The sequence below is a fragment of the Hypoxylon trugodes genome, assembly GCF_022578975.1.
Source record: "Hypoxylon trugodes strain CBS 135444 unplaced genomic scaffold F4822scaffold_8, whole genome shotgun sequence".
In the NCBI taxonomy this organism is placed as follows: domain Eukaryota; kingdom Fungi; phylum Ascomycota; class Sordariomycetes; order Xylariales; family Hypoxylaceae; genus Hypoxylon; species Hypoxylon trugodes.
Genome location: NW_026250023.1, coordinates 43,913 through 57,165, shown reverse-complemented (window position 1 = coordinate 57,165; position 13,253 = coordinate 43,913). Strand labels below are relative to the sequence as shown.

Sequence of the window (13,253 nt, the reverse complement as noted above, 5' to 3'; positions counted from 1 at the left end):
GTTCGATAGGGACATTATACTATAATCATATCGCATATCTGATCTATGTATTTTATTGGATGAGTTTCGAATTGTGCCTAGGTACGTAGGTAGGTATACCTAACTCATAAATGTGCTCGAGGTTACCTAGGTAAGCACCGAATCGCCATCATTACTAGTGGTAATCGCCGCATACGAACCCACCACGAACATCCATAACATCCGCAATTGTTATATTCTCCAAGATATTAGCAGACCATAGAGTATGATTCAATGTAGTAATGTTCCCGTTGTCGTTGAAATAGTCAGTAAATGCCCTGTCAATTGTTGTGTTCAGAACTGGAAAGGGGAAGGGGTTTGAACCATTGGTTGGCGGGAATCCAGGTGGTAGAGGAAAACTACCATTGCCAAAAGGGTTTCTAGTAAAGTTGGATCCTGGCCCGGGACCGAAACCTGGACCAGACGACGTATTATTACCACCAATTTCATTTAATCTCATAGACAAGTTTAAGGACTGCCAGTCCCACCATAACTTGTCCAAGAAACCATGATGGAGATAGAATATCGGGTCACCAGGTGATAGGAAGAGATTCACCATCTATTATTGTTAGTCAATGCGTTTCACTCTGACGGATAGTTAAAACGAGTACGTACGGTTCCCGACACACCACCATGTCCAGCCCCATGAGGCCGACCTTCCAGGCAACTCCATACATCCGTAAACTTTTCTGCCGCAAGACATGCGTCGATATTATCTTTATTAGCACCCTCAAGAGCCCTATCGTTAAGGTGTCGGGAGATGCAGTATTCCTTTGTAGTCTTGTCTTCTCTAAAGCGTAAAGTGATGTTGGCAAAAGGTCCGTCGGCGATACAACCACTTAGTCCCGTACCGTTTCCGCCGAATCCCGTCTCTACGTCGAAAATAGTAGATTCTTTGATATTTCCAACGTCGGAAGTTTCATCCCAATATCTATCATTGTTAGTTATCCCTACCCAAGGTACCTAGGTAATCAGGGGACTTTATGAGCACGTACGGAATTGGACCAGTGTAATTGCATTCAGTTTTCAGAAGATGTTCGTGCACAGTTAGAAAGTATCGGTGAAATGGAAGAAATGCGCCCTATGCCCAAGGTATCAATACCTATCTGAATGGTAAAACGTGATGGTTTCATTTGGACTTACCACGAAGTGAACATAGCTCACTTGGACAATATGAGCGTACTGCAACTCATCCCATCTAGTTTTGGCCCCGTGTATACCGGCTTTTGCAGGAGTCGACATTAAACATAGGTCACCTTTAATATATTCCAATTTCTCAGTGGAAGTTAGATCGGTCCTGAGGATTGTTAGATTGTCAACAGAGTTCACGAGCAATACGAGACGAACCATGACACATGACGAGTTTTTACGTCGCACTCTTCTTGTTTCCGCTCATATGGAATCGATGCCGTTGACAAGCCCAATGTCAGGTGCAGGACACTAAACAAAAATAGGGGTGAAACAAACATTTTGAGAATAAGGACAACAACATGAATTAGCGACTCCAAGATACCAATATGGCGTTAGCGCTTCTGTGTTTTATGAGTTTTCAAAGTCCCCATCCCATAATGTTCGACTTCTTCCACGGCTTCAAGTCACGTTGCATTCAAATTATCCGCGAATACCAGTCCACGTAATTCTCAATATAATTAAATCGTTTAAATAAGCTTAATTGTACCTACTTTGACAATCATCGAAAAGGATATGGGTCGGAAATCAAAGCTTACGTACCTCTTTCATATAGTCTGTCAGTATGTTATAAAAAATGGTAGACATGCATCGCCTAATCACCTTGCACCGGGAAATATTGCGGCTAAGTCGCTAAGATTTCCATGAAATGGTACCGTAACTACGGGATAAAATAGTAGTAAATGAACGAGGTTTAAAAGATAGTTGAATTGAAATAATGCTTGGGATAGTATCTGAGCTGTGAAGTCTCGTGCGTGAATGTGTGGTACAGGTCGGTCGGAAGAGGTTGTAGTGCGCAGGTAAGTTGTGTTAATTACTGAGGTGCCTAGAGACGGCGCAAGCAACATAAATATGAGCTATACTAGGTACCTAACTTAACCCAACCCAAGTAATTAGATACCCAATGTAATTGAATCGACTGAGTAATCATTTATAGGTTGGAAAAGATGAATTCGTGTTGATACACGAAGTATAATGTGATACATACGATTGTGGCGATCGCTGGGATTGAATCATCGCGTTGTAAAAACCGAAAATGGTTAGGCGTATCAATCGGGAATGGTATGTCATCGCAAAAACCTGATTGGACAATCGACGGGACGCTAGAGAGATGCATCAGTTTCGCAATCATATTAAAAAGGACTGAGAGTGGAAAAGAAATCATGGGAGCTGCTGGGGGGAAGACTGGGCATTTACTTGTGTGGCTGAGAATGGGTGAAATCGGATTAGGAGCTGAGATAAGTACGTAATATGTGATTGGTAGGAATAGGTATTGGTTTGGTTACGCAACAGGATAGTTCTTGGCTTGATATATGTTGCAGTGCGTGTTCCGAGACATTGATGTCCGTGGCTGCTGTGGTAGTCACAACTGAGCGATCGAGCGGTCCATGTAATATATGGCGACATATACTGGTAAATTGGAATCGACCTCGTACGCGTGCTCAATCACTCGTTGGTACATATCAGAGGGGTGTTCGCGCGGAAGGTACTTAAGCAGGCATGTTCTCGTTCAAAACTAAAGGAAAAGAGAGGTAGTCCACAATTGGGGCTTGCGGTAGATCATGATCGGGTGTAGGAGATCGTCATCTATCTGGACGAGGGTTAAATCGTGAGTCTTATTGGCAGCTACCTACCTTAATCAGGAGTGAAAGCCAAGGAACGCCACTCATTAGCTTTGTGATTCCATAAGCGGCCCACCGCGGCCTTACTGAAGAACTATAGGCGATGGTGGATCGATCACTCGCACATAGAGCACTACCTAGATATGAGACATGTGGAGATCCATATGTATCTTCGACGCTCAAAACTCCAAGCCACCCGTCATTTCTAGACCAAACGCCGAAACGCGAAAAGTAACTTACCCTTCTTCCCCTTACTCATGGATTCTTCGACAGCCCTCGATCGCCCGTGGCTGATGAAGTAAGGACTTTTAATGTCGACTAAAAGGCCCGCATTCGTAGGCTTTTAAGCGTCGGGAAACACTACCAAAGCAGCAGGCTGTTTGCTCCCGCCTCCAGTAACAGCAAGAGAGGTAGAATTGGGCTAGGCCTTCCTTCTACCGACCGATATGCTTGTTCCTCTATTTGGCCCGCAATCCTACAGTTTATAAGAAACTAGTCAAAGAGATTCGTACGACGTTTCAGACCAGCGAAGACATACGAGCAGGACCTACATTGGCTTCCTGTCAATACCTTCGGGCTTGTATCGACGAAACTCTACGCATGTCTCCGCCTGTATTGGGTACTCCGTGGCGAGAACTTTCGCCATCGGACAAATCGGTGGAACCACTCATCATAGATGGGCAGGTCATACCTCCTGGCATCCAAATTGGTGTTAATATTTACGCTCATCATCATAACGAAGAGTATTTTCCAGAGCCTTTCTCTTACAAACCCGAACGACGGCTCGAGTCGAGCACACCTATAGATCAAAGAAAGAGAATGCAGGAAGAATTCGTGCCATTTTCTATCGGTACACGTAATTGTCCTGGTAGGACTCTAGCATACCACGAGGCCAGCATCGTATTGGCAAAGATATTGTGGTATTTTGATTTTGAGGTGGCCCCGGGGGAGTTGGGTAAACTTGGGGCTGGAAATAGCACTCTGGGCAACGGAAGGGAGAGGGAGGATGAGTATCAACTATATGATGTCCTCACTTCGACGCATGATGGGCCAAATTTGATATTCGTACCCCGCGAATATTTCCACGAGGGTGTTATCGGCAACATTGAAGGAATAAGACAAATACATTAGGTACCTAGGTACCGAAACGGTACTTACGGCATCCTAGACCATCAATGAAATGCTGGGGATGTGCGTCGCCTGTTAAACCTACGCCACCTACAGTATCACTCAATCCCTCCGGATAACGCACCTATCTACCTAGGTACGTACTTAGGTACCCATGCGACATTTCAGTATTGCTTTGATGTAGAAGCCACTCAAAATATTGATCAAGAACTTCCTATTTTCTAGCGTCTATGATTTTCAACGTCCAATCATGAACGCCTCGAGACACACCACTGAACCGAATGAATAAAGCGAAAAGCTGCCTAGGTACCTCGGTAGCCACGCGAAGCAACTGGAAGAAACTGCCATTTTCACCAACGCCCCTCATTTACGCCCACTTCCGCCCCATTGAATCCGACCGCCGTGAAGAAGTACCAGTGGTATTATGTTCTTTGAACCACTCGTTAACCCAATTGAGCTCATTAAAATCCGGAAACTCCCTGACTGTCGTAAACTTGCCGTCGTCGTTAAGCACGAAGGACATGGTAATGTTATTGACATAAACCAAGTCTTGAGGGCCAAGTCCCGTGCATATAGTCTCAGCTATCACTTTGTCGTCCTGCTCCACGATATTGAGTACGTCGAAGGAGAGATTGTCGAAACGACCTAGAAGACCGGGTAGCGTTGGTAATCGTGTAGCCACCGTGCCGTCGCCTGCGTCTGGGTTGCATGCTGGGTTCCCATTAACCCACCAATTGGCGTTCGGTGCGAAGTAGAGCGCTATTTGGTCATATTTTCGCTCGCCTAAGGTAGTGACATAGGAGGTTACGATAGCTGAGAGAGTAGTGTTGGCGAACCTCATTTTATCCGGTCCTGAGATGCCGTGTCTTCCTAATGCCCGTCGAATTAATGTCTAGACCCGTGTAAAATTGATTATAATCAACATCACACAATCTTGAACGGTCTCTGCGGCGATATGTATGGCTATAAGTACCTACTCAGCCAAGTTATTCATTTACCAACTCGGAAATCATTATGATCGGAGGAACAGAAACCCCTAGCGAGGGATCCTTCAGCTGAGATTACTCCCTTCAGCGGCGGTCTTCGGGTATATGTTACTCAATTGAATCGCCGTAGGGTTATCACAAAATTACCTAGGTGCTTTCAATTCCCAAAGCAATTCAATCAGGTAGGTGAGTGTAGCTGCAAGGGTTACCTATTGATGAACTTGCCTAACTAAATTATCAGGGATTTCACAAATAGATTGCACTCTTCCTGGGCTGCATAGGCTGCATATTAAGCTGAAATTGGAGAATCCTGCGATGCTTGGGAAACTCCGATTCCGAGACCATGTTGCGCCTCAAATTAACGAGTCGAATAATCGAGAATGATAACTCATATCTGTCTAGATAGGTATGAAGTATATCTCCAGCCCAGACCTAGGTGTATGTACATACTTTTTCAGTGTCTTCGTTTGGGGCTTGTTTACAGGCCATCGCGGCTCCGCTACCAGGCTAGCCAAGCCGAGTCTTACACAGCCGCTCTATTGTACAGCTCCGTTAGGGAGTTCAATCAGCTCAAAGTTCGATCGACTCCCGGCACCCGGTCCTCAGAAAATAACTCCGAATCCCTCACATATCCCAGCCCGCGGGATATTAGAATGATCAAGTCATTACGGCATACCCGTGTTGGCATAAGACAAGTTCGTAATGAAAGTCTGGCTACACATTTCCGGAATGACCATAAATGATTAGGGAACATCTATCAGAGATTTCTACAGCGCTTACGTATACGTAGTACGCATCGAATGGCCCCAGCCAATAAAAGCCGTCCACCAAGTTGTCCCCCAAATATTCGTCCGGGCTTAGGTAGGCGACAATGACCCCGCCAGCCCAGCTGAGCCAGCTGAATACATCAATCAGAAAACTTCAGTCTGATCATATTTTCCAGATTCTTCGCTATTTTTACTCAGAACCAAAGGTACTCTATGTCCTAGATTCGTACTATATTCCAAAGTTAACACCTTTGGAGCAACGTCTATCTCACAACCATGAGTCACCGCGAGCGACTCAAACGTCGGTGGCGCAGCAACTCTCCGCTACCAGCTAGCACGCATAGCATGCGTACTCGTTCAAAAACCCAACATCTATGTCGGAGATGCCAAAATGTCAATCTCAACACCGCCTTCAGCAGAAAGAAATACACTAAAAAGGGCACTATAGTCTTTGACATGGGAAACATAAGCACATGGAAACCTAACTCATGTGCCTTATGTGAGCTTCTAATGAGTACTTTCCAGCCGATTGATCATGAGTCGCATATTCTTAGATGCTTTTCCAGCAGTACCATCACATTTGACCCTCGTTGGCAGTCCGTTGACATAAATGTGCTGTCACTGGATCCGGACCCAGCCGATCCTCCTAGATTACTTGTTTCAAAGCTCAAAGATGGTTCTGATGTTGTTCGCATCCTAGATTCGACTATTCATTTTGAAGTAGTTCGGGAATGGGTTAATTATTGTGACAAACACCACATACACGACTGTGGCTTACCGGGAGGATCACGCGCCGTATGTTCTTTGGCATCCTTTAGACTTATCAACTGCAAGACGCGAAAAGTCATTCGTGCCCCGAAGCAACCATATACCGCGCTAAGCTATGTCTGGGGGATTGGAGAGGGCCCTACGTTTTCGGAAGAACTCCCTGAAGATGTATCCAATATCATTGATGATGCGATAAAAGCCACGTTAGAGCTTGGCTTTCAGTATATGTGGGTTGATAGATACTGTATCAACCAAGGGGCCCCTGAAGAGATTGCTGAGCAAGTCCCTAAAATGGATTTGATATATAATTGCGCCGAAGTGATTATTATTGCAGCTGCCGGTCAAGATCCTAGTTATGGTCTTCCTGGTATCCGATCTAGAAGTTTAACACAACCTCACGCGAAAGTCGGCGATCAATTTCTAGTGTCCACACTGCACGAGCCTGATGACGATATCTTGTGGTCGAAGTGGTGGAGACGTGGCTGGACACTTCAGGAAGGTGTACTATCACGTAGGCGATTGGTGTTTACTGATCACCAAGTGTATTATGAATGCAGTGGTATGTACTGTTTTGAGAGTTTGAGCTTTCCTCTCTCAAAACTCCATACTAAGGATCAACAACGATTCAAATCAGCATTACTCAACGGCACGAATAGTCGAATATTCCCACACAAGCTCGGAAATACGGGTTGGGAAGTGATAGAACAGATTCATGATTATACTGGAAGACTTTTAACCAAAGGTTCTGACATCCTGAATGGAATCTTGGGTATATTAAGAGCCTTGGAACAAAGTCCACGGAGACTCAGACATTGCTTAGGCGTCCCAGTAATATCGCGCCCTACTCGTCCTAATAATCGTCAACTCCAATCCAAGTACGATTCAATGGTATGGACACCTACAATAGGACTTTGTCTTGGCCTTTGCTGGGACGTCCATAAGCCAAGTACTCGACGGGAAGGTTTCCCCTCCTCGTCTTGGACTGGATGGTACGGACAGATCGAATATGTTTTTAGTCAGAAGGAATGGATATATTATCAAGGGAATCAGGATATGAAAGTAGACGTTCAGTTGCAAGATGGGCGAATGATTTCTTGGGATCAATTCGAAACGGTGTATGGCGAGGAAAGTCTACACATAAGGCCTACGCTTCACATCGCAACATGGGTGATTCCACTTGAGATCTTAGGTGTAAAGGAGTTCTACGGCGATCCTGAAGACGGAAGAGAGGTCGAAATACCCATAGAAGCACTCGTGAAAACAGTAGATGGGCGCTCTTTACAGTGGTATTTCCCGCCAATGTCGGATTTCTCCGATTCCATATCTCCCTCTGGAAAATGGATAGCAGTGAATTTGGCGCAAGAGATTTATTCCAAAGCTTACTTTAGAGGAATCTGGGTAGTGATTCTGTATGAGATGGAATCGGGGGTATACCAACGTGTCGGTATCAATAAGATGGAAGCAGATAACATGAATGATCTTGATCCTGAAGACGAATCACGACAGCAGTATCGAAAATATCAGACACCTTTGGACCTTAAAAGGACTGGTTGGAGTTTGAACTTGTTTGAGTTACGAGCGCATTTCCGACCTAGGTCCCGCTTTACGGATGACCATTAAAGACAACTTAACAATCGTTACATCAGACAAATCTCAAACCCGGAGCTTCAAATGGCTGGAACAACTTTCAATTGACTTCTATTTTAGAGATAACTACGAAATTCTTGTACGTCTACCTAACTCGCGAGACACGTACAAGGATAGGATGCAACGATGTGTGTTGGCAACGAAGGCTGACCTCATTACGATTAAACCGTACAATATTGATCGAATGCAGGTGTCTGCAAAATTCCCTCCGACCGTACCAGAAAGTACGGGTAGGTGCTTTCCATGAGCGTCATAGTCTACCTAGGTAGCCGTGTGATTCGCTTGTTATAAGAGGTGTCGGATGACATCCCTCTTGCCGTAAGTAACCTCTATTAATAAAGAGAACAACCCAGGCTTAAGGCGTGATGATGGAAGTGTTATCCGTGGATGTACGCATATGGGAACTCTCTAAGCTGCTACTCGCCGGCTCTTCGTGTAACAAAACATCTACTACCCTGCCTTCATGGTCACTTTGTGACAAGACCACCCAACATTATATGCGCCCGACGAAAATGATACGTTAAGTCTACACCGGTCATTAATATTATGGTCGCAATTATGAACTAGCGCTACAAACAAACAAGAGATCAACATTCAGCTGGCCATTCGACGTGTTAGCCCATGAATATAATTCGTTCGATTTCCCATTGCCCCTATAATTTTGATTGTTCATACATATGCGCGAATATCTTAATGCGTATTGAGAAGCACATGCCTCTTCAGTCGACAATTTTGAATGACAAGAGCGAGGGGGTGGCCGAAGGCCGACAGGGGTCTCAAGATTTAGGTTCGACTGTCGCGCCTCGGGTTCTTTGGGGGTTATCAGATCCGTCTATAAGTCGCCGCGAACTTCCTCACGTTTCCTACCTCTTTGGATCTTGAATATCATTCTTTTCCCAATACAATTATCTACTCCATTAGCTTAAGCCGGTGCTCAAACATGGCTCGCTTGCCGACCGCTCCCCTTTTTGGCTCAACCCCTGGTTCTGTTCCATATGTTGGCGAACTGAATAGCCAATTTAACCCTATCATTATCATGCTCGTCGGATATCTTGAGAAATCCCACGGCCCGCATGCCCTTGAAAATGCTGTCCAGAAAGCATACGAGAAGTCGCCCACATTCATGAACACGTTTGACATTACTGGAGCCAATTCATTCCTGAAGTTCGCGGACGACCTCCTCAGATGGATCCCCCACGAGAACAGCGAAGGAAAGGATGTTTATAACATCCTCTGCATGTTCTACTTCGTCTTCAATCAGTCCCCGCTTAAGGATATGCAGACTCCTATCACGCCCGACGTGGTTGGGCAGCCGTTGACTTGGCTCTCATCCTGGCTAGTTGTCTATGCTCAGCTCGTTGGCCAATGGATGGACACTCAAGACTCCTTGACAGCGAAGTCCTTGGAAACCTTCCGAGAATCGCCTGCATACAATATAGCTGAAGCACTTGAGCCTGTTGGTGGTTGGAAGACCTTCAACGAATTATTCGCTCGGTTCCTCCAGAAAGGGAAAAGACCCATCAAAAGCCCGGATGATGATAGTGTCATCGTCTATCCTGCCGACTGTAGATACGATACGACCCTTGATGATCATTCAGTCAATATCTCTTCTGGGGGAACTGTCCTCATAAAGGGCCTTCCTTGGACCATTAGCTCCCTACTCCAGGGAAGTGAATATGGAGATCAGTTCGATGGTGGTGTGTGGATGCACGCCTTCCTAAATTCGTATAACTATCACCGTCAACATGCTCCAGTTAGAGGTACAGTGCTTGAGGCAAAAGTTGTGCAGGGTACCTGCTACCTTGAGGTCAACGATGACGGAAAAGCCAAGCGTACCATACTGAATCGCGGTCTTAAGGATCCTAAGGCCCCAGACACACCCGGCTATCGTTAGTTATCCATTCTAATCTTACCCCAAAGAGTATCTGACGCAGTTCCATTTTGCTAATAGACGTTATTTATTGTTACAGAATTCCTGCAGACTCGGGGCATAATAATTATCGATAACCCTGTGTTGGGTAAAGTCGCAGTGCGTAAGTGATGTCAACGGTTGTTTCTTCTCCTTTACATGAATTAGATGGTATTGATTGAGGTTTGTCGGCACTAATTCCTTCTATTTTAGTACCCATTGGTATGGCCCTCGTGTCAGGGGTGAAGTTATCGGTTCGAAAGGGCGACGAATTGAAAAAAGGCGATGAGATCTCGAACTTCTTATTTGGGGGGTCCGATATCATTTGTGTCTTCCAGAGTAAAGCAGGTCTAAGCCCTAACAGCTTTGTGCCTTCTCCTGACCCTCCTGATGATAAACCCTGGGAGAATTACTCCAAGTACGGAACCAAGTTGGCTACTGCAACACCTGTTAGTTAGACAAGTTGCTGTGTTTATTTGGAAGGGGACTCGCAAGTTTATATGGTACCCAGGTAGCCGCGGTATATTTGTAGTCTGACGATTGGTCACTCGTTTAAGTTGAATTGCTCGTTATGGAATAATATTACTGTTTTTTAGAATAGTACCTAGGTAATTGATTTCATCTAATAAGTCCTTGAGATCTCTTTTTGTCAGTACTCTCGGTACCTAGCTGTAAGGAAGCGATACCTGGTATCGGGAGGACCCCTTATCACTGATGAAGACAAAGGAGCCGTTCAGACAAATGGGATACCCGTGCATACACATTATAGTCCCCGTAGCAGTTACTTGCGCTCTATTTGCGCAACAACTGAGTTATTATCCTCTCCATATGGTTTGCCCTATGACACCTTGATGTGTACGTATACTTCAACCTGACTTTCCGGCGTTCTTGTGTTGGTGACCCTGTATACCTATATTCTGACCTGTTGGTTCGCCAACGGACATTGTAGTAGCTATTTTAACCGCCAGCCTGTTTCACACGGTAACCAACAAGGCCTCGGCACCCGTCCCTGTGTGACAGATATAGTAATTGAATATTTAATTTTCGGTATGTTACATCATGTCCGCAGTCCTGTTTTAACAAAAGCTTGAACTCGAACATCTCGAAAGTACATTAAATGAAGTCCCCCTTAATAACGTCGATATTTCATATCCATAAGCGGGAGGTAAGGGAGGGATTGGTTGAGGGGTATCACATGATTTCTAGACGAAGTCAAGTACCGTGATTTATAACTCTAATACAACAATATAAATATAAGAATATAGAATATATATAATTAATGATATTTCAGATATTTTATTTTCTTAAGATTAGGGTTATGATTAAAGTTAAGGTTAAGGTTAAGGTTAAGATTAAAATTAAGTGTAATAAACTTATTGTGACGAACCTCCTCGGAGAGGTAGAGTCGTTACTGGATTGGCTAATCCAGGGTATCTTAATTTAAAGATAACAGTATTAATAATAAATCAAATAATTAAGTATATTCTATTCATCAAAGAGGCCTAAAGTCTTCTCATTATACTTTAAAAGAATAATCTTAAATTAATAATTAAAGAACTATTGAAAAAATGATTAGATACATGGGAAAATATAATGATTATATAAATGTTTTCTACTATTGCTTCTTTTATGGATGAGATTAAATACCTTCATCCATATTCATCCTTATTACACTCCTTAGATAAGACCAGATATCCTCATCCATATTCATCTATATTATATGTCATATATTCTTATTGTCATTACCCCACCTCGGCGAGGAAAAAGGTTTCCTTTAAGGTCTTACATCCTTATAAGCACATGTGGTTTGTGACACTATTTCTCCCCTCTTTAATTTCTTTATCCTTAAAGATTTTCTTTCTTAATAGATCCTTCTAATATAATCTCTACCATATCTACCAATCCATCCATAAAATGTAAATACATTAATCAAAAATAAGAATATATAAAGTTTTCAGAATAAATTAATAGAATTGGTTTTAATATGGATATTATGCCTTATTTATACTATTTTAATCATAATTTTAAATATATAATAAATATATTTTATATTATCATTAATATAATAAGATAAACATCTCTATTAATTCCTTCTCTTAACTTAAAAATAAAGAAGAACAATTATCTTTTTAAAAATATCAAGCCGAAGAGGCCCTTAAATACCTTTATATAAAAATAATTAAAACCTTAATTCATATTAAATAACTGTTGGTAGGTACGTACGTAAATGAAAGAACAATATAACAAGTAAAGCAAAGTAATGGGGGTGAGACGATGTGTATTAAGTTGTCTAAGGAAGAAAGGTCTATCTACCTGAGTAGGCAAGAAGGTAACCTACTTAAAGGGAAACGTGATGACTAAGTAGATCACGTGTCCTTCACCTATGCAACCATCAATAACTTAAATAACAAAAAAAATTATTAAAAGAAAAAGGCTTAAAGATGTTTCAACATGATTTCTAAAATTTGAAAAAACTAAAGGAATAAAAACAATTATCATAAACTAATATGTTACAACCTAACAGGAGGAAGGCCAGGGAATAAGGACCTGGTAGGGCCAAGGTGACTAATCAGAAGAAGTCTCTGTGGAGGCAATAAAGACTATATGTTAAAGCTTATATAATGACCTCTGGAAGTCTCTGAGAGTGTCATAGAGATAAATAAAAAGGAGGTCTCTAGGGATATTATAAAGATAAATAGAAAGGAGATTTTTAAAGGTTTTTGTTTAGGGAATAAAGATTACTTAAATGAAGGATATATAAAAAAGAAGTCTTTTATATATCTAATCATTTTTTTATAATTTTTTAATTATTAATTTAAGATTATTCTTTTAAGTATAATGAAAAAATTCCAAGCCTCTTTAATAAACAGAACATATTTATGTAACAAACCTATGCCTTGGAGAGGTATAGTCATTGCTGGATTAGCTAATCCAGGGTTTCTTAATTTGAAGGTAACAGTATCAATAATAGGTCAAGTGATTAAATACATTCTTGTTTGTCAGAGAGGCTTGGAATCCTTTTATTATACTTAAAAGAATAATCTTAGATTAATAATTAAAGAATTATAAAAGAATAATTAGATATATAAGGGATTTTTTTCTTATATATCTTTTATTTAAATGGTTTTTATTCTTCAGATAGAGACCTTTAAAAACCTCTTTTTTATTTATTTTTATAATATTCTTAAAAATCATTAGAGGTTATTATATAAATCTTGAC

The 13,253-nt window shown here is 42.2% G+C and overlaps 5 protein-coding genes across 5 annotated transcripts; 3 read left to right on the top strand and 2 right to left on the bottom strand.

Moving 5' to 3' along the window:
- Nucleotides 1-154: 154 nt before the first annotated feature.
- Nucleotides 155-1,487, bottom strand: F4822DRAFT_431972 (Di-copper centre-containing protein; the record flags this gene model as incomplete). Its single annotated transcript, XM_051461559.1, has 5 exons — nucleotides 155-577; nucleotides 634-949; nucleotides 1,014-1,099; nucleotides 1,162-1,315; nucleotides 1,366-1,487. The coding sequence occupies 5 exons, from the start codon at nucleotides 1,485-1,487 to the stop codon at nucleotides 155-157; spliced, it is 1,101 nt and encodes a 366-aa protein (XP_051310895.1).
- A 1,348-nt stretch (nucleotides 1,488-2,835) lies between these two features.
- On the top strand, nucleotides 2,836-4,169 carry F4822DRAFT_334589 (cytochrome P450). Its single transcript, XM_051455716.1, has one exon. The coding sequence runs from the start codon at nucleotides 3,429-3,431 to the stop codon at nucleotides 3,957-3,959; it is 531 nt and encodes a 176-aa protein (XP_051310894.1). The 5' UTR covers nucleotides 2,836-3,428; the 3' UTR covers nucleotides 3,960-4,169.
- A 154-nt stretch (nucleotides 4,170-4,323) lies between these two features.
- F4822DRAFT_431970 (uncharacterized protein) lies at nucleotides 4,324-4,797 on the bottom strand (the record flags this gene model as incomplete). The annotated part of the gene is made up of 1 exon (XM_051461558.1): nucleotides 4,324-4,797. The coding sequence occupies one exon, from the start codon at nucleotides 4,795-4,797 to the stop codon at nucleotides 4,324-4,326; it is 474 nt and encodes a 157-aa protein (XP_051310893.1).
- Nucleotides 4,798-5,835: 1,038 nt separating this feature from the next.
- On the top strand, nucleotides 5,836-8,293 carry F4822DRAFT_334316 (heterokaryon incompatibility protein-domain-containing protein). The gene has a single exon (XM_051455713.1). The coding sequence runs from the start codon at nucleotides 5,986-5,988 to the stop codon at nucleotides 8,095-8,097; it is 2,112 nt and encodes a 703-aa protein (XP_051310892.1). The 5' UTR covers nucleotides 5,836-5,985; the 3' UTR covers nucleotides 8,098-8,293.
- Nucleotides 8,294-8,609: 316 nt separating this feature from the next.
- Nucleotides 8,610-10,595, top strand: F4822DRAFT_334467 (phosphatidylserine decarboxylase-domain-containing protein). The gene is made up of 3 exons (XM_051455715.1): nucleotides 8,610-10,013; nucleotides 10,095-10,157; nucleotides 10,247-10,595. The coding sequence occupies exons 1-3, from the start codon at nucleotides 9,065-9,067 to the stop codon at nucleotides 10,489-10,491; spliced, it is 1,257 nt and encodes a 418-aa protein (XP_051310891.1). The 5' UTR covers nucleotides 8,610-9,064; the 3' UTR covers nucleotides 10,492-10,595.
- The last annotated feature ends 2,658 nt before the right edge of the window (nucleotides 10,596-13,253 follow it).